At 47.4% G+C, this 19,769-nt stretch overlaps 1 protein-coding gene across 1 annotated transcript; it reads left to right on the top strand.

Moving 5' to 3' along the window:
* The first annotated feature begins 5,372 nt into the window (after positions 1–5,372).
* LOC126992416 (mucin-20-like) lies at positions 5,373–18,672 on the top strand. The gene is made up of 5 exons (XM_050851153.1): positions 5,373–6,063; positions 6,172–6,397; positions 15,973–16,172; positions 17,506–17,628; positions 18,652–18,672. Exons 1-5 carry the CDS (start codon positions 5,602–5,604, stop codon positions 18,670–18,672), a joined length of 1,032 nt encoding a protein of 343 aa, XP_050707110.1. The 5' UTR covers positions 5,373–5,601.
* Positions 18,673–19,769: the final 1,097 nt, after the last annotated feature.

Raw genomic sequence — 19,769 nt, 5'->3', positions numbered from 1 at the left:
CTCTCTCTCTCACACCTCCACGCTGGGCTTAGTGAACGTAAGGAGGAACGGCTTGCAATTTTCCTTCCTAAGTCTGTCAATGGCGAGCGCGAGATATTCATTCACTTCCTCTGTTGTGTTCTTGCCGCTTTGGGAGTGGCTGAGACCCAACCTGCGAAGGGGAAGGTGAAGTATTGCATGGGAGGGCGAGGCTGTCATCGGGGAGCTCCGGGCTAAGGATACACGGGCACCTGATAGAAAGGGGGAAGGTGAAGTATTGCATGGGAGGGCGAGGCCGTCATCGGGGAGCTCCGGGCTAAGGACACACGGGCACTTGCTTAAGCAAGAACAATAACTTGTAACATATATATTTATGTTGCAACTTGGGGGAAAGACAATGAAAGCGACGGACAATGAGGAAAGAAACACTCGTCATTGTCCGTCTGTTTACCTGTCTGTTTTTTTTTTACCAAAATACCTCAAAATCTGATGAATATATTTACCAGTTCCACATGGGTGGACATCCCAAACATTTACACAGCTCCCTCCACACACACGTGACGGCCGTGCTGCGTGCGCCAAGTGCCGGAGGCGGTGACAGTGAAAACGTGTAAGAAAGTATTAAGGGTTATGATTATTTTCCAGTTATCATTCCTCCATTTTTCGCACTTCTTGAAAAAAAAAAAGAAACGTCAATCAGAAATAGAAAAAAAGAGTCTGGATAGAAACTGTAAAACTGAATCTGTTGTTTGCTCAGCACGTAAAGGAAAATTGAGCTGCTTCTCCGTCACAGATTTACGTAGAAAGTTAATTAGTACGTACCACGCACACAAACACACACACACAATAAAACTTCCTTTGTGTGTGTGTGTGTGTGTGTGTGTGTGTGTGTGTGTGTGTGTGTGTGTGTGTGCTTTCCTCATCACATCTGATAATGAAGACGTTGAGGATTGTTTCGACACAGCCACTCAGCGCGGCCGGTCGGCTTAGAGAGAAAGGCGGCGACTCTCTCCTCACTCTTCATAAATAAAAGCGGATCAGCAAAGTAGCTTCTCCCGCGACGCCACCGATGAACAACTCTGTGGGGGGTCCTACCTGCCCGCCGCGCCCCGCCAAGCTCCCACCTCGCCCGCCGCGCCCCCGCCCCCCACACCCCGCTCCATCCGTCCCATCGCGGTGGTCAGAAGGGCAAAGGGACTGAAAGGAGTGTTATGTAAACCTTTCCCATTTTTTTTCATAAAGACAGGTGTGCTAGGATAATGTGTGCCGGAAAAAAGGTCTGTCAAAGATAAATCCGTGGAACTCAGTATTCAAGTATTATTCATTGGTGAAAGTTGTTAGTGACAGACTGACAGGCATCTGGGCATACAGACAGACGAGCAACGGACAGATACACACAACTAGAGACAAAGACATGAAAGAACACACACACACACACACACACACACACACACACACACACACACACACACACACACACACACACACACACACACACACACACACACTGTACCCTCAAAGTTATCCGGAAACACACTTTTTATCTGAATACATGATAGTGTTTGCCTCGCCAAAAAGAAAAGAAATGCGGCTGATCTTTCTGAAATTACAGGCAGGTGTCTTATTTACGGTCGTCGTCGAGAAGGGCCTCTGCGTGTGCGTGACGGCAGGAGGCGCCACGGGGGGGCAAGATTATTGGGGAATGTACAGATGTGACCTTTTTTGTGCAGTGACGGTTTATTTTTGTCACATTTGGTTAATTTTCCCTCGTTCATCACTTCATTATTTTTTGCTCGAAGATGGAGTTTTCAAGCCTTTGCTGTGTCTGGCCTTTCCCGAGACAGTCTTGTATGGAGGAAATTTCTCTTGGTGGTTGCAATGGTGTTGTCATGCAGATAATCACACATACACGCTCTAACAAGCGCGCACACATGCACGCACACACACACACACACACACACACACACACACACACACACACACACACTCTCTCTCTCTCTCTCTCTCTCTCTCTCTCTCTCTCTCTCTCTCTCTCTCTCTCTCTCTCTCTCTCTCTCTCTCTCTCTCTCTCTCTCTCTCTCTCTCTCTCTCTCTCTCTCTCTCTCTCAAAAGAAGCTGACAATTTTAAACCCCCGGTTGACCAGGCGTTTCAAACTAAGTATTTACGGAGAAACTACTCACTGCCCGTAGCTCTTGGACGCTTCTTCACACACAGCCTTCTCCAAGGTATGCGATAAATACATTACTGCGAGAAATGTTTTCACCGTAACTCGTGTGGCTTTCCTTCATTCCTTGATTGCGGGGGAAAGTTCAGGAAAGTATAGAATTATGTAACCATCATCGTCACAGCTCGCCGCCCTTTCCTCTCCCCGCTGAAAGCTTGAGAAATGTGTGGTCGCCTCATCCCAAACGCCAAATAAAATAACGCCAACTTTTTGAAGCCTTCCTTTAGTAGGCGCCAGACGTAAAGAATTCGACGGGAAGTGTCGACTGGATTCGGCGGTCAGTAAGGAATTCTAAGGATTATTTATATTTTTTCTTACCGGTGAAGAGGTATGGATTAAGTCGGGAGGTTGCAACTCCCGGGGATCTGCTTAATAAAATCAACCTTTCATTGAGGGAAGTCGACCTCGGTAGGTAGATAAGGTTAAGCTGACAGTAAGGTTGTGGCTTAATGTCATACTTCTCGGTGTGCCGCGGATTATAGGCGAGATAAGTGGAGGAATCACCCACGGCCGCCTCCTGCCTCCTTGCTCGTCGAATGATCAAGGGGCTGGAACCTCTAAGGCGATGGCAGATGTATTGTTAGACTTAGAAAAGAGTCAGAGTTCAGTGCGAACCTTGTGTAACCTGTTGATGAGAGGGGAAAGGGGTCTGAAGGAAGGAAGGACGAATTGATAAAACTAGAGAGTGGAATTTGAATGGAATAAACTTACATGACTCAGCACTGGAAACTTCATTGGTTAAATATGATGAAGTTTTCGTAAGTGCTAGTGAGACCGTTAATTACTGCTTGGTGGAATTTCACGGTCGGGAGGTGAGGTTGGCTCGCCCTACAAGTAACGCTGAAATAATGAGTTTCTTTGAAGTCGGCCGCACACCGGAGCAGTTTGTTCACGAACTGCATAATAATATGTAAACTTTTCCCCAGTAAAAATGATGAGTTACCTTTTGTGTTGTAATATTAACTTAAACGCACATGGGTGGTTTTCATCCCCCCCCCTAAGCATTCTTCTCTGTTTTCCCGGTATTTTGTCTCTATAGACCTACTTGGTACTTTGGGAGACCACTAATAAATAAACACTTATAAGCATCTAACAGATAATTCTTTCCGTTGCAGGAGCCAAGATGGCGGCGAGCCCTTGCCGTGGTGCAGGGCGTGGCGTCCAAGGGGTACTGGCTGCTCCTGCTGCTTCTCTTGCTGCTGCTGCCGCCACCACAGGCCGCCGCCGCCGGGCCCCCCGCGGAGAGCCAAGGTGAGTCTCCGCCCGTCACGCCAGAGGAGGTGCCGGCCGTGGAAGTCTTGGGGCAGGAGGAGTATAGTTACAATACCAGCAGCGTCCAGGGCGACTCTCCGCTCCTGCCTGACGACGCCGACGATTTCCTTCCGCCCATCATATCAACGGAGGCGCCCTTGGAGAACCCGAGTCCGCCAGGTGAGGTGCGGCTGCCTGGCCCGCCCGCTGCTGCCTGCTGTCTCGCCGCACGGCCTCCACTAACACCTAACTCGGGCGGCGCTGGGGATGCGGGTGGTGGTTGTATTAATGGTTGTTGTTGTTGTTGTTGTTGTTTGTGGTGGTGGTGGTGGTGTAGGTGGTACTATATAGTGCTGGTAATGGTATTGTTGTTGGTACTAATATTGGTAATGATATTCCTGTTGATATCAGTGGTGTTGATGGTGATAAGATTAATATTGTCATTGGTATTGGAATTTTACGGTTTATGGAGGTAGTGATGATAGTGATGGTGGAAGTATTTTGTGTGATAGTTGTTGGTGGTGGTCATGTTGCCGCTACTGCTTGTGGTGGGGGCGGGTGACAGGGCTGTTGCTAAACTATAAAGGAATAGATAAAATATTCTTAATTCTTTTGAATGGCAACTATTCGCAAATAAATCTTGATAAGTAAGAAAAAATAACCGTGTTCAAGTTTTATTTCATGCACAATGCGTGGATAACATGCCTTGGGTTCTTTATACATTAGTTATTTCCCAGTGTGTCGCGTAGGTACTCTTTCCCTCCATATCTGTTCCCTTTATCCCGTGTCCGTCCATTGCGATTTCTTAATTTTAGTTGCCTTTCTGCCTACTACACCCCTGGATTGTTACTAATGAGACCAGAAGACATCCAATTCCTACTTGCTCTATTATTATTATTATTATTATTACTATTATCATCATCATCGTATATAGTAGTAGTATTTCAAGTATGCCTATGCCTCTCCATATTGTACTCAGTCTTTCACCGCTAAATACAAAGTTCTCATTTACTACTCAACGGCAGATTTTATAGTTTTTCACCTTCTTTGAATTCCACATATAGTACTTTACACCCAATTACTTTTTTTGCTTTGCACATTTGCGTCAAATTATTACTAACAGTGGACATCAGATTGTTGGATCATTATTACAGTAAATATGAGATATATGGATAATTTTTAGAGGTGTTCATCATCAAGTAAAGTGCTTCGTGGAAAGTTGATATCATAGGAATAAGGTCTGGAAACACGTAGTTGGAACTTGGAGTATGGGCGTTGTGCTGAGTTTTTCCGTGGCTATGGTCTATAGTCTACAGGAACTGTCAAAGGGAAATCAAGAATGAGCTCGGGAGGCAGCATGAGCCACGAATAGATGGCGTCACTATAAACACTTGCCTGCGCCACGGTGGGCCCCCAAAGAAAGCCTACCGGCACCATAGGCCAAGATGTAAAAAAATATATAAATAAAGGTAGTAGCAATAGTAGTAGTAGTAGTAGTAGTAGTAGTAGTAGCAGTAGTAGTAGTAGTAGCAGTAGTAGTAGTAGTAGTAGTAGCAGTAGTAGTAGTAGTAGTAGTAGTTTTCTTGTACTGTTTTCCAATGTATTTAAAAAGGTGTAATGTACAATATGACCGTAACTGGTGAGTAAAGGAACGCGTGCCGTAAAAAGGGTTGCCCTTAACGTCTAAATTTGCATTCCCTGGAAAGTCGGACGATGCGAGCAGACTTCATTAAAGTTTATAGATGGGTGACGGCCTTTGATGAGGGTCTGCTCGTAAAAGGGCATGCACTCTTAGCCATGGGTCGTTAGATCAATATAGATTTGTTAAACATGCAGGCAGGAATTGGTTTGCTAATAGAATGGTAGTCGAATGGAAGAGGCTTGGCAGTCGTGCATGTGGTGAATTTCACTGTGATAGGCACACTATTATTAATAGGTAAGGTAAATTCATTAATAGGATAATAGTTTTATTGTAAAGGTTTTCATTGATAAGATAAGAAATACAGCTGGAGCTCCTCCCCTGAAGGTGTAATAAGAGCGACGGTCACTGAAGGGTGTCTCGCTCCCCGGGAGTGTGGCTCACGATGTGGCTCGCGCCTGCGCCGGGGGTCACTGGTGAGTGTGTTACCAGGCTGCTTAGTGAAGCATGACAATTTACACAACGACAGCACAGATGGCCGTGACGTCCAGGAAGGCATCAGTCTCTACGGACCAGTCATCACTGGTCATCATCTCGAAGGCTGCCCATGCATCATCAGCCTCTTCGGTGATGGCGGCCACCAATTCGGCGGATGGGCATGGATCATCAGCCTCCACGGACCAGTCATCACGGGTCATTGCTTCAAAGGCTGCCCATGAATCATCAGCCTCGACCATAGCAGCGGAAGTCACCAAGTCTGGAGCTGCCCATGAATCATCAGCCTCCACGGACCAGTCATCACGGGTCATTGCTTCAAAGGCTGCCCATGAATCATCAGCCTCGACCATAGCAGCGGAGGTCACCAAGTCTGGGGCTGCCCATGAAACATCAGCCTCCACGGACCAGTCATCACGGGTTGTCACTTCAAAGGCTGCCCATGAATCATCAGCCTCGACCATAGCAGCGGAGGTCACCAAGTCTGGGGCTGCCCATGAAACATCAGCCTCCACGGACCAGTCATCATGGGTTGTCACTTCAAAGGCTGCCCATGCATCAGCCTCGATCATAGCAGCGGAGGTCACCAAGTCTGGGGCTGCCCATGAAACATCAGCCTCCACGGACCAGTCATCATGGGTCGTCACTTCAAAGGCTGCCCATGCATCAGCCTCATCGGTCCTGGCCACTCCGTCAGTGGCCGCACGCGGTGCAGGGCTCACCGCCCGGACGGGCTCGCCACCCCGCCTCCCGTGGCACCGGAGGCTGGTGAAGACGGCCCGTCATCACACCAGAGAGAGAAGTGGAGGCCGCTGATGTTGTCCAGCAGCCAGGCCAGCGGCATGGAAGAGGTGAAGACTGGCTTCCTAAGCGAGGCACATTGCACCCTGACGGCCGCGTTGCCGTCTTTCTTGCACAGCTTCGCCAAGGGCACACGCAGCTCACCCTCGGCGTGGCAGCCTTGAATCCCTGCGACGCAAGACCAGCCTTCCACGGGGAGCTTGACGGAGGCGACCGTACGCCTCCTCTTCAGGCAGCAGGTGGAGTCCTTGCACGAGAGCTTGATGGAGTCCACCAGGGAGGAGCCTCGCTCCAGGGTTACCCACGTTGAATTTCTGTCGAGATGCAGAGTTTCCCATCGTTGCTTCGATGTGATATAAAAAATATCCGTATATCGAGGAAATCGGTGTTAGGTAATAAAGGAGGTGCTATGTCCATGAAGACCGACTGGCCTCCAGCAAATTCTTTCTGCTGTAATCTTGCCTAGTCGGCTAAGTAGTGCAGTTCACGCGTCGGATGGCGGGTGACAGGGCTGCAGCAACACGCTTCTTCATGTTGTTTAATAATAATTAACAAAATAAAGGAAAATTCAAATTGTCTAGTGAGAGAGAGAGAGAGAGAGAGAGAGAGAGAGGAGAGAGAGAGAGAGAGAGGAGAGAGAGAGAGAGAGAGAGAGAGGAGAGAGAGAGAGAGAGGAGAGAGAGAGAGAGAGAAAAGAAAGGACCCACAGTAACAAATAAAAGTAAGGAGACCGCAGTGCAAGTGGGAATAGGGATTATCGGTAGGTGGCAAAACGACCATCTCAGGGCGCCTCCAAGCACACACACACACACACACACACACACACACACACACACACACACACACACACACAGCCACATCTATGTGGTGGAGACTAGTCGTGATGAGGATAGTAGGTGTTTGGTGGTGGTGGTGGTGGTGGTGGTATACTTCGGGAAAGGTCGTAAATTGCTGAACAGGTTTCCCCAAGGACGAAGGAGGATTTGCCGGTTTAATGGCACAAACTTAGGGATACTTTGGCTATTAGAGGAGCGTTGAGGTGCTTTTCGTCAGGCTGCTCGTGTTCCCCTTATATTGAAATGAAAATACAATAGATAATGATGCTAGGAAAAACAAGTATCGTCCAAGGTAACGTAAAGAATAGTTTGTTTGTTTTGTATCTTGAGTATGAGTAGTGAAAGGACTGGTGTTGAGTGAGCGATATTCCGGAGCTAAAGATTAGAAGTACAGTAGATGAGGAAGCCAGAAAAACAAGAATCGTCAAAGGTAATATAAGGAATAGTTTGTCTCTTCAATCTTAAACGAGGAGTGCAAGGACTGGTGTTGATTTGCGCGATACTTCGGCGCTGAAGATTAAAAGCTTAGTCTATGATGACGGTAAGTAGATAAGGATCATCCACAGCAACAATGAATTCAGTTTGTTATCATTTTTTTTTACAGCAGAGGAGTCAGTTCAAGGGCATAAAAAAAGTAAACAAATGTGAAAAAAAGCCTGCTACTCACTGCCCGCTACTCACTACTACTATACTGTGATTGAAGAATGCTAGGACTGGTGTTGACTGGTGTGAAGTGCGTCGAAGCGTGGTAATTTAGGGTTACGTGGAGGGCAAATTTGAGTACCTGTTTTAGTTTCCCTGTAACACTCATCACTAATTTTCCTGATTTAACTTGTTGCTGATGACGAAATTGAGGAGTCTTACCTAATTAAGCATGAAATCGCATTAAAAATCTCCCGGTGAAGTGGCAACCTGTCGTCAAGCATGAGGCTCATATTACGCTAGTACAGTGTTCCCGACTAATCAAGCAAACAGGTAAGTAGCTTGAGCATAAATCTATTAAGAACGTCATGTAAATATTTGGGAAGCGGCAACAAAAACTAGCCGCAAGGGTGCTCAAGAGGAGGGCGGGGAGGGAGAGTGGTATGGGTGGTAAGAGAGGTAGAGTGGCTCCGAAACCCGGCAAGAACCCCAACTGAAAATGTATGTCCCGTTTACTGATGCTCCCCCACAAGGCCGGCTGCCGCACCTGAGTTATGGAACAATAATATCTGCGTCCACTCAATCACATCACACACCTGGGCTCGACAAAAAAGCTCAGTTTCTGATACGACTATAATGACCAGATTTCTCTTTTCTACGAACCCCACAACAGACCCCTCAGCAACACTCACTGGAATGGTAAATATGTCCCCTGCTGCGATTCATTGCGGGAGGATGTCGACGAAAGTATATCCAAGATGGCTAACCTCACTGCATTGCGCTAAATACTCCATCATGTGCGAATATTGCTTTCAGTTACCTTGCATTTTATCAGTAAAGTAAATTAAGCATGGCAAGCTGAGAGCAGGACCCCGCGGCTTAACGGATCCATGGTTAGTGAACAATGTGAACGCGTCGAAACAGCAAGCAACGGCTACTGCTGTGTCACACTTTCATCTTATAAGCAGGGATTCATGATTCATGATTCATGGCAGCACTGAAGGCAGGTGTTGCGGAATGGAAACTGGGTCATTTGGACTCTGGTGATTGGTTGCAGCTCTGCCGTGCAGCTTATTCGGACGCCTTCCACCGTTTACCATTTATTAGTAAGCTACAGTGAAAAGCCATACTTCCGTTGTGAAGTGGTTAGCACGCATAACTACTAATCCTCGGTCCTGGTTTCGAATCCCGGCCCGGGGAATTGGTGCTCAGTCCACCCAGCTGTCCATCCTCACATTCTGACCGGTCGATAAATGGATATCTTGGAACTCCTGAGGGAAAGTCTGTGATAACTTAGATGTCACTCTTGCCTTGTGTCCCAGGTTAATGAGTTGAGATGGTTGTGTTTGTGGTAGGGGTTGGTGTAGGGGTGCTGGCTGAGGTGCTTGTGGTAGGGGTTGGTGTAGTGATGATGGTGTTGATGTTTGTGGTCAGGGTTGGTGTAGCAGTGATGGTGGTGGAGGTGTTGTGGTAGGGACGGTGTAGCAGTGATGGTGGTGGAGGTGTTGTGGTAGTTCCGGACGGTGTAGCAGTGATGGTGGTGGAGGTGTTGTGGTAGGGACGGTGTAGCAGTGATGGTGGTGGAGGTGTTGTGGTAGGGACGGTGTAGCAGTGATGGTGGTGGAGGTGTTGTGGTAGGGACGGTGTAGCAGTGATGGTGGTGGAGGTGTTGTGGTAGGGCCGGATGGTGTAGCAGTGATGGTGGTGGAGGTGTTGTGGTAGGGACGGTGTAGCAGTGATGGTGGTGGAGGTGTTGTGGTAGGGACGGTGTAGCAGTGATGGTGGTGGAGGTGTTGTGGTAGGGACGGTGTAGCAGTGATGGTGGTGGAGGTGTTGTGGTAGGGACGGTGTAGCAGTGATGGTGGTGGAGGTGTTGTGGTAGGGACGGTGTAGCAGTGATGGTGGTGGAGGTGTTGTGGTAGGGACGGTGTAGCAGTGATGGTGGTGGAGGTGTTGTGGTAGGGACGGTGTAGCAGTGATGGTGGTGGAGGTGTTGTGGTAGGGACGGTGTAGCAGTGATGGTGGTGGAGGTGTTGTGGTAGGGACGGTGTAGCAGTGATGGTGGTGGAGGTGTTGTGGTAGGGATGGTGTAGCAGTGATGGTGGTGGAGGTGTTGTGGTAGGGACGGTGTAGCAGTGATGGTGGTGGAGGTGTTGTGGTAGGGCCGGATGGTGTAGCAGTGATGGTGGTGGAGGTGTTGTGGTAGGGACGGTGTAGCAGTGATGGTGGTGGAGGTGTTGTGGTAGGGACGGTGTAGCAGTGATGGTGGTGGAGGTGTTGTGGTAGGGCCGGATGGTGTAGCAGTGATGGTGGTGGAGGTGTTGTGGTAGGGACGGTGTAGCAGTGATGGTGGTGGAGGTGTTGTGGTAGGGACGGTGTAGCAGTGATGGTGGTGGAGGTGTTGTGGTAGGGCCGGATGGTGTAGCAGTGATGGTGGTGGAGGTGTTGTGGTAGGGACGGTGTAGCAGTGATGGTGGTGGAGGTGTTGTGGTAGGGACGGTGTAGCAGTGATGGTGGTGGAGGTGTTGTGGTAGGGATGGTGTAGCAGTGATGGTGGTGGAGGTGTTGTGGTAGGGACGGTGTAGCAGTGATGGTGGTGGAGGTGTTGTGGTAGGGCCGGATGGTGTAGCAGTGATGGTGGTGGAGGTGTTGTGGTAGGGATGGTGTAGCAGTGATGGTGGTGGAGGTGTTGTGGTAGGGATGGTGTAGCAGTGATGGTGGTGGAGGTGTTGTGGTAGGGATGGTGTAGCAGTGATGGTGGTGGAGGTGTTGTGGTAGGGACGGTGTAGCAGTGATGGTGGTGGAGGTGTTGTGGTAGGGCGGATGGTGTAGCAGTGATGGTGGTGGAGGTGTTGTGGTAGGGACGGTGTAGCAGTGATGGTGGTGGAGGTGTTGTGGTAGGGACGGTGTAGCAGTGATGGTGGTGGAGGTGTTGTGGTAGGGATGGTGTAGCAGTGATGGTGGTGGAGGTGTTGTGGTAGGGACGGTGTAGCAGTGATGGTGGTGGAGGTGTTGTGGTAGGGCCGGATGGTGTAGCAGTGATGGTGGTGGAGGTGTTGTGGTAGGGACGGTGTAGCAGTGATGGTGGTGGAGGTGTTGTGGTAGGGACGGTGTAGCAGTGATGGTGGTGGAGGTGTTGTGGTAGGGACGGTGTAGCAGTGATGGTGGTGGAGGTGTTGTGGTAGGGACAGTGGTGGAGGTGTTGTGGTAGGGACGGTGTAGCAGTGATGGTGGTGGAGGTGTTGTGGTAGGGCCGGATGGTGTAGCAGTGATGGTGGTGGAGGTGTTGTGGTAGGGACGGTGTAGCAGTGATGGTGGTGGAGGTGTTGTGGTAGGGCCGGATGGTGTAGCAGTGATGGTGGTGGAGGTGTTGTGGTAGGGACGGTGTAGCAGTGATGGTGGTGGAGGTGTTGTGGTAGGGCCGGATGGTGTAGCAGTGATGGTGGTGGAGGTGTTGTGGTAGGGACGGTGTAGCAGTGATGGTGGTGGAGGTGTTGTGGTAGGGATGGTGTAGCAGTGATGGTGGTGGAGGTGTTGTGGTAGGGACGGTGTAGCAGTTATGGTGGTGGAGGTGTTGTGGTAGGGAGGGTGTAGCAGTGATGGTGGTGGAGGTGTTGTGGTAGGGACGGTGTAGCAGTTATGGTGGTGGAGGTGTTGTGGTAGGGCCGGATGGTGTAGCAGTGATGGTGGTGGAGGTGTTGTGGTAGGGACGGTGTAGCAGTTATGGTGGTGGAGGTGTTGTGGTAGGGAGGGTGTAACAGTTATGGTGGTGGAGGTGTTGTGGTAGGGACGGTGTAGCAGTTATGGTGGTGGAGGTGTTGTGGTAGGGACGGTGTAGCAGTGATGGTGGTGGAGGTGTTGTGGTAGGGACGGTGTAGCAGTTATGGTGGTGGAGGTGTTGTGATAGGGACGGTGTAGCAGTTATGGTGGTGGAGGTGTTGTGGTAGGGCCGGATGGTGTAGCAGTGATGGTGGTGGGGATGGTGTCGAAATGGTGGTCTGTGCGGTAGGGGTGATAGAGTGGTGTTGGCGGAGGTGTTTGTGGTAGTGGCGGTGGTGGTGGTGGAGTTTGGGATGCGGAGTGTGTCGAGGTGCTATAGTACCGCCCCATGTCTTATGGTGACTAACGAGGAGTATTTACAACCCGACCACCGTGCTATCTGGTTAGGGCAGCCTAGGAAGGGTTTCTTATAACCTTTGTAAATTGTTGCAATGCATCACAGTGAGTTACGTTCCACCCTCTTGAAGGAGCTCGGCGTCCCTCAGGGCTTCCACTCCACCTTCAGTAGGTACCCGTGGTAAAGGGTCATAACTCCTTCTTCCTCTCATTTTCCTTTTGGCTAATACTCTCATTATCGCCTCTTGTGTCTCGTTCAGCATCCCAGCAGACAGCGCGTAGGTTGTGGTGCACGCAAGCCTTTACTGTCCTAAACAAACAAAAAAATATAGCGTTTGTTTATTAAGCCCCTATAGGTTGTTGTATTATGCAGTCCATAAAAGCCCGTCGGTATTAAGTAAACATGGAGTGAGTTTCGATCCTGCATGTTACTTTGCGCGACCATTTAACGCCTCGGTGAAGAAGCGTGGCGCAGGGCACAAAAGCGCAAACTAATGTGGCAAAAAAATAGTGATGAAATTTTGCAGGTGGTCGATGTTGTGGGGGAAGTAAACATCGCAGTACTTGCAGACTCGTAATTTTTTTCCCCGTCGCCTTTGGTGTTGCTAATTCTACCCACGCACACACAGGCGGGAGGAATTATTATGTCTTTTGAGGAGGCGTTTAACGCACGCACACTCTTTGACTTATCTGCGGTGTCGTGTTCAGAAACCGGAAAATTAATTACTGTAAAGACAAATATTAAAAGATACTTGGATTCGTGTCAAGGCGAACAGTTATATAACTTCACAGAAGGAATGGTCGATAAAAATACGTGATAGACATTACAGACTAAAAGCCCAGTCATCAGTGGTCTTGGAGAGATGCGTGCAGTTTTCATTGCTGTTGGGATAAAACGGAGCTCTGCCCAAAGTTGCGCGTTTAAGGAAAACCACCTCCCTCCCCTTGCTGGTGCGGAAACCATAAAACTAACCTTATCTTCTGAATCTCATAAATAGGTGTGTGTGTGTGTGTGTGTGTGTGTGTGTGTGTGTGTGTGTGTGTGTGTGTGTGTTTGTAAGTTCATGATGATGTTTTTTTCTGAAAGTTTATATTTGTGTTTTCCTACATTTTGAAACGAATCAGCTCATCCGTAAAAGACACCATCGTATTAATTTCACAAGTTGCGTTTTCTTCTGTGTCGATTTTGAAAATAGAGCATTTGATATATTTTACAGTATTGCATTTTGCATTGAAAATACCTTTAGAAATATTTTATTCTCAAGACATAACTAACCTGTTTCAGCTGTTGGAAGCCACTGTGTATCCATCACTGATATATTTACTCCAAGCACTGTTTACATCCATCTGTATAAAAGAAAGTCAAACACGACTAACGTAATATATTGCAAGCTTACATGCATGTTTATTGTAAATAAGCTTTACTAAAATTAATCGCGTCCACATCCAATTGGCAAGGTCTTAAAATATGCTTCAGTATGGCTGCTTAACGTGCCAAATATTCTTAAGTAAAAAAAAAAAAAAAAAGACGGACAAACAACTCTCAGACTCTGTCAGTATATGAATATTAACGTCACTCTAAACCTCTTTATGTTGGTTTACGTGTACTAAGCTGGGCCGTGTGTGGACTTGTGCTGAATAAAAAGCTCGACAGCGGCAAGAGTGGCCTGCCAATGGGAAGATGTTCAAAGTTGTTCAGAAGTGTCCTGCGGCTAAAACGAAAACTACGGAATGTGTTTGTACGAAGTTAACGATGGTGATAAGCGTGCGAGATACAATATTGTGACTTGAGAGAGAGAGAGAGAGAGAGAGAGAGAGAGAGAGAGAGAGAGAGAGAGAGAGAGAGAGAGAGAGAGAGAGAGAGAGAGAGAGAGAGAGAGAGAGAGAGAGAGAGAGAGAGAGAGCCGTAGATGAAGTAAAAAACGGCCAAACGAACAAACAAACGGTCAGATGCACAAACACGTGAAAAACAAACAAACGGACAGATGAAAAAACATTCCGACACTCAGATGAGATAACAGACGGACCAACAGAGACATATAAAGACGGAAAACAGATTCATAAGCAAACAAACAGGTAGACAGAAACGGGAAGATAAGAGAGCAAGCGCCCATTGTAATATTAACTCATTTACCTCCCTTGCCGCTTTGTGAACTGTTTTGAGCATGTTGAGAGTTGATTGGGTCCGCGTTGGATCTGCCTGACGAGGTGTTGCTTGCGGGTGTCAAGAGCCTTGGGTTGGGGTTTTAATCTATTAAGCTTGATGATCCATCGGGAGGAAGTTGGTGAAATTGTGTAGTATGTTAATTGCTGCGTTTTCTTAATGACGAAGCAAAGCTGTGAGTTGTGAAATGCAACTCCTTTCTGTTGTATTGTTAAATAATAATGATAATTTTGGGGTGTAGTGGTAGTAGTAGCTGTAGCAGTAACATTAAAATCAGCAGTGGAAACAGTAGCAAAGGCAGGAACATTGTGATTATGGTGGTAACTGTGGAGGCAATACTAATTATAACTGTACTAATTCACTAACTGACTGCAATACTAACTCTACTAATTCACTAACTAACTGCAATACTAACTCTACTAATTCACTAACTAACTGCAATACTAACTCTACTAATTCACTAACTAACTGCAATACTAACTCTACTAATTCACTAACTAACTGCAATACTAACTGTACTAACTCACTAACTAACTGCAATACTAACTGTACTAATTCACTAACTAACTGCAATACTAACTGTACCAATTCACTAACTGACTGCAATACTAACTGTACTAACTCACTAACTAACTGCAATGCTAACTTTACTAATTCACTAACTAACTGCAATGCTAACTTTACTAATTCACTAACTAACTGCAATGCTAACTTTACTAATTCACTAACTAACTGCAATACTAACTCTACTAATTCACTAACTAACTGCAATACTAACTCTACTAATTCACTAACTGACTGCAATACTAACTCTACTAATTTACTAACTAACTGCAATACTAACTCTACTAATGCACTAACACTGCAATACTAACTCTACTAATCCACTAACTAACTGCAATACTAACTCTACTAATTCACTAACTAACTGCAATACTAACTGTACTAATTCACTGACTAACTGCAATACTAACTCTACTAATTCACTAACTAACTGCAATACTAACTCTACTAATTCTCTAACTAACTGCAATACTAACTCTACTAATTATCTAACTAACTGCAATACTAACTCTACTAATTCACTAACTAACTGCAATACTAACTCTACTAATTCACTAACTAACTGCAATACTAACTCTACTAATTCTCTAACTAACTGCAATACTAACTCTACTAATTCTCTAACTAACTGCAATACTAACTCTACTAATTCTCTAACTAACTGCAATACTAACTCTACTAATTCTCTAACTAACTGTAATACTAACTGTCCTAATTCACTATTGTTTTAAGCAAACCACTCATTCCTATTTCTAACAAGTCATAAAGCAATGTCCACTAGATAACATAGACAACCCAGCAAGTTTTCAAAATACAATCTTTCTTCCTTTTCTGCATTTCTTCCTATACCTACAAATACAACATAAACAATCCAGAACGTTTTCAAACACTTAAATTTCTTTCCCATTAACAGTCCTTCCTCTGCTTGCCGGCCCCCATCATCCCTCCCTTCCCCTCGGCGGCAGGCTGCTCCTTCACAAGTTCCCACTCTTCATCTTCGTGCTACATATCTTCCCACGCCTGCCGGCCACCCTTAACCTTTTCTTCCCTTGGGCGGGCAGGATGCTCTTTTTCTCTATCCTTGCATACCCCCTTCCTACACGTGACTCTCCCCCGTGAGTGCTGTCCTTTCATCTTCCACCTTTGATTAGATAGTTAGTGTAGCTTGTCACAAATAGCCTCGTAAGGACCAGCAGGTCTGCTGTTGTTTGTTCTTCCTTTGTGTTTCTTTGTGTGACCTTCTCTTCCCCTTGGCGGCAGGCTGCTCCTCGCCGCTCGGCCTCACTACCGGCGACGTCCTGGACTGGCAGATCTCCGCCTCGTCGCTCTACCCGGCGACGTGGGACGCGGGCTGCCAGGTCAAGTACGCCCGCCTGCACCTGCCCAATGGCCGGGCGTGGTGTGCCGGCAGGAGGGCCGCCGGCGAGTGGGTCCTCGTGGATCTCGGTGTGCCGGCCAAGGTAAGAATTAGTAGATTGACCCTTGACCCGGTAGCAGCGACGGGCCAAATTTGTGCCATGATATAAACCCCTAAAAATAGATGATACGTAAACTGATCACAAATGCTTTGATATATATTATGAAATGATTTGTGTGAGTGATGATTTTTCTCATTTTTCTCGCTTAGAGGGACCATTAAGAAACATGATCCCCGCTGCTACCGGGTTGAGAGGAAATCCATATCCTGCCGCGTGTGCACTAGTGTCCTACAATCTGATGTGCCGCAGTTAAATATATTTTTTTTATCTCTATTACCATTCTTGTTTTCGTTCACAGTATCAATAGCGTTTTACATTATTGCATCTATAGCAGGTATCGTAAACATAATTTTAGTTGGGTGCAGGTCTATTAAACTGTATCATGAAAGGCTGTCATTGTTCTTTATTCAAATTTCCAGGTATAATAAACGAACCGGGCCGAAATATTTAATGCGCACGCTTGTATACCTGAATGGCGTCACTTATCCACTGAGATATAGAAACTGCAATAATAAATGTCGGCCCAGGTGGGTTAAGCTTTTTGATTTATTGCCTCGTCTAGATCGTTTGTGGGTAGCAGTTGCCTCTTTCGCGGCGTCCAGGTGGTCATGTTTTTGAGGAGAAACTGTAACCTTGCCGAGTCACCTGCCGTAAAGGGGAAAAAAAAGCGTCGTCTCTGTTAACCGTGGTCAAGGATTACATGGTGCTGCTATGAGTCAGCAGAAAGCTTGCCTCGTGTACACGCTTGTCTCGCTTCCCACTCGGCGGCCGCGAACACCAGAAGCCACTCGACGAGGGGCTGGGCGTCCGCTTCCAATTCTTTGTGTTGGGAAAAAAAAAAAGATCGGGCTTCAAAATTTACTAATGTTTCTCAGATACGCTTGCTGCTTTCTAGTTCTGACGCCTGCAGTGTTAGCTCTTTCTGCGCTGGCTTTGTCGCTGGGCAGAGAAATGTTGCTTGCTTGTGGCTGCATATTATCTAAACTGATAGCCATAAGTATCCTCAAACTCGAATACCCCCAAAATTTTAGCAACTCTAACTTTTCTAAATTGTTTAATTAAAACCACACGACGTTAAATGACTTTTAGGAATATTATATTGTTCAAAGACCGCTGAAAATTTACGCAACTTTAATGAAGCAATATTTTTAGCAGTTTCTCTGATCGTCATATACTGCTGTCTTGAAATGTTTCAGGTAGGACAGAGTTTCACTTTCGTTCATTTTTCCTTTCCCTTTTTCAGTGTCGCATCGAAATGTATCCTTGTTCAGTTTGACCATGGCTGCCACTGAGTCTGTTCTTCCACTCTCTGTAGGTGACCGGCCTCCTAACGCAGGGCAAAGGGGACGACGAGGAGTGGGTGACGTCCTTGGAGCTTTCCTACTCCCTAGACGCCTACCACTGGCACTTCGCTCGAGACATCTACAACAACAAAAAGGTAAGTGTGTATTCGCTCATAGTTGGGTTGGTGTGCGTTGTTTGGTATGTGGCGTCACTGAGCAGCCTCCCCTGACCCGCAGCCATTCGTCCGGGACAAGAACACAGACTGACGCACCCCAAGGATACTGTTCTGGCGAGGGGGGAATGTTTTCATGCCTGGCTGCTCATGGGCCGCCGCGTACAGCACATGGGCCGGCCCTGAGCCAGGCTAGATGTAGATTTGGTAATCTTTTGCGACAATGTCCGTCCGTGCGGGCGCGTACACACACACACACACACACACACACACACACGCACACCGTGGTGGTGGTTGTGGTGGTGATGGTGGTGCTCCTGTTGAGTGCAGGGCGGGGGGAGCGGTCGGGCTCTTGCTTCGACCAACCTTTGCTGGTGCCGCATGGGGGAAAGCTTGGTCCCTGAGCAGCAAAGTGTCTAAAGGCCCATTTTGCAGCCATAGATGTAATCTCCTCAGGCGGACAGGTCAGGCCTTGAACTTAGCATGATGTCCCTCTTCAGAGCTTGGTTTCTGGCACCCAGTTTTCACCAGCCTTCCAGGGCCTTACGCCACGTATGGGCATATGGGTATATACAGTACCTGCATATACCCGTATACCTGACGACATAAGTGCAGTTGAAGCACCGCAGAGGCTCCGGGTTAGTCTCCTGACGGAGAATGTACTTTAAAAGCCTAAGTCAAAGGACTATGGGAGGGAATCTCCAGCTGGAACGTCACCTCCGCCTGCCCCATTGGCTCTGAGTGACATTGACCTGCCTTGTACGTACACCTCAGTGCGAAGCTGACGAACGGGTCCTCCAAGATGGGGTCAAGGGACTGGTGCCGGGATACCGTAAAACGACGTCCCGAGACCTGCCCTCCTCCTCATAAGGGTTGATGGCCAACTGATTCTCCCTCGCCAAACGAGCGAGGGAGAAGGCGGTCTCCTCGTCAAGGGTTTTGATAAGACCGAACCAAATTGCTTCTGCATCCTGATCTGTGAATGTTTGAACATTCCCTCTTCAGCCTTCGATGCTGTCATCGTAGCGGTAGCAGACTATCTGATAGACCCAGTAATCGGATGCAGGTCCTGGCGGCAAAGCGCGGTGGTGTCCCTCTCGAGGCGGGTTCAGTCCTCTTATTTTTCGACAAGAGGGAAGAGGTTGAGGTGCATCCATGGGGCGCCGCGGGCCACGGAGCGGCAGGAAAGGGGGAGGGCTTGTGTCCGCGCTTTATCGTGTTTTATCTGTTACCTCTTACCTATCTTGCTATTAAAATAACCACTCAACTCTAACGACTCGCTGGAAATGATGATCTTCTTGATTAGTAACGGTAAGATACATCACGCTGGCAGGGATGGGCATTGTATTCATACCTCTTCTGTTCCTAAAATTATCGTATGAAATGAACGTTGCTAACTGTAAATATCGCCTGTCCGATTTCATAATACATGTTATGGTGTAGAATTTACTTTCTTAGGTGGCTGCAGGTAGGTGAACGAGAGTTACTTTTGCAGGGACGTCTGGTCATTCGGCCTCTAGCGAGATAGGGTGGGGCGGGGCGCCTCTCTGCTCCTTTTTTGCCTTTCCTGTTTTGTTGGCGGCAGTTATCTGTGTGTTGATGCTCAATGGTTCCTCTTCTTGGCCGTGGTATTTGTTTTGTTGGCGGCAGTTATCTGTGTGTTGATGCTCAATGGTTCCTCTTCTTGGCCGTGGTATTTGTTTTGTTGGCGGCAGTTATCTGTGTGTTGAAGCTCAATGGTTCCTCTTCTTGGCCGTGGTATTTGTTTTGTTGGCGGCAGTTATCTGTGTGTTCAAGCTCAATGGTTCCTCTTCTTGGCCGTGGTATTTGCTCTGGGGCCTCCAGCAGGATGGGTCAAGTGGCGCCTCTCCCGCAACTTGCTGTAGGCGACCCTGGAGTGACTTTGATTTGTATGATGCACCGCGTAATGATAATCTTAAGAATTAAATTGCTTTCAAGATTCATCCGATTAGCTCCTACATGAAGTAGTTGATGTATAGAAGCTCCAAAAACGACTTGCTTAGCGCGAAGGATCTCGGTCGTGTACAAATTGCTCGTCTCGATGCAACTCATTAATTTAATAAGATCTCAGTCAACCACGTATTTGGCTCCTAATCGATGCT

This window comes from Eriocheir sinensis, unplaced genomic scaffold (genome assembly GCF_024679095.1).
Source record: "Eriocheir sinensis breed Jianghai 21 unplaced genomic scaffold, ASM2467909v1 Scaffold456, whole genome shotgun sequence".
NCBI classification, from domain to species: Eukaryota; Metazoa; Arthropoda; class Malacostraca; order Decapoda; family Varunidae; genus Eriocheir; species Eriocheir sinensis.
The sequence above is the reverse complement of the archived record's forward strand: the minus strand, read 5'-3'. Positions and strand labels throughout refer to the sequence as shown.

What these genes read in the sequence shown, in the direction of transcription:
- LOC126992416 (XM_050851153.1), top strand. Translation starts at nt 5,602, where the DNA reads ATGACAATTTACACAACGACAGCACAGATGGCCGTGACGTCCAGGAAG. An exon ending in CCTCGACCATAGCAGCGGAG is followed by an intron (nt 6,064 to 6,171) that starts GTCACCAAGTCT and finishes ATAGCAGCGGAG; the next exon opens with GTCACCAAGTCTGGGGCTGC. An exon ending in ATCTCGGTGTGCCGGCCAAG is followed by an intron (nt 16,173 to 17,505) that starts GTAAGAATTAGT and finishes CACTCTCTGTAG; the next exon opens with GTGACCGGCCTCCTAACGCA.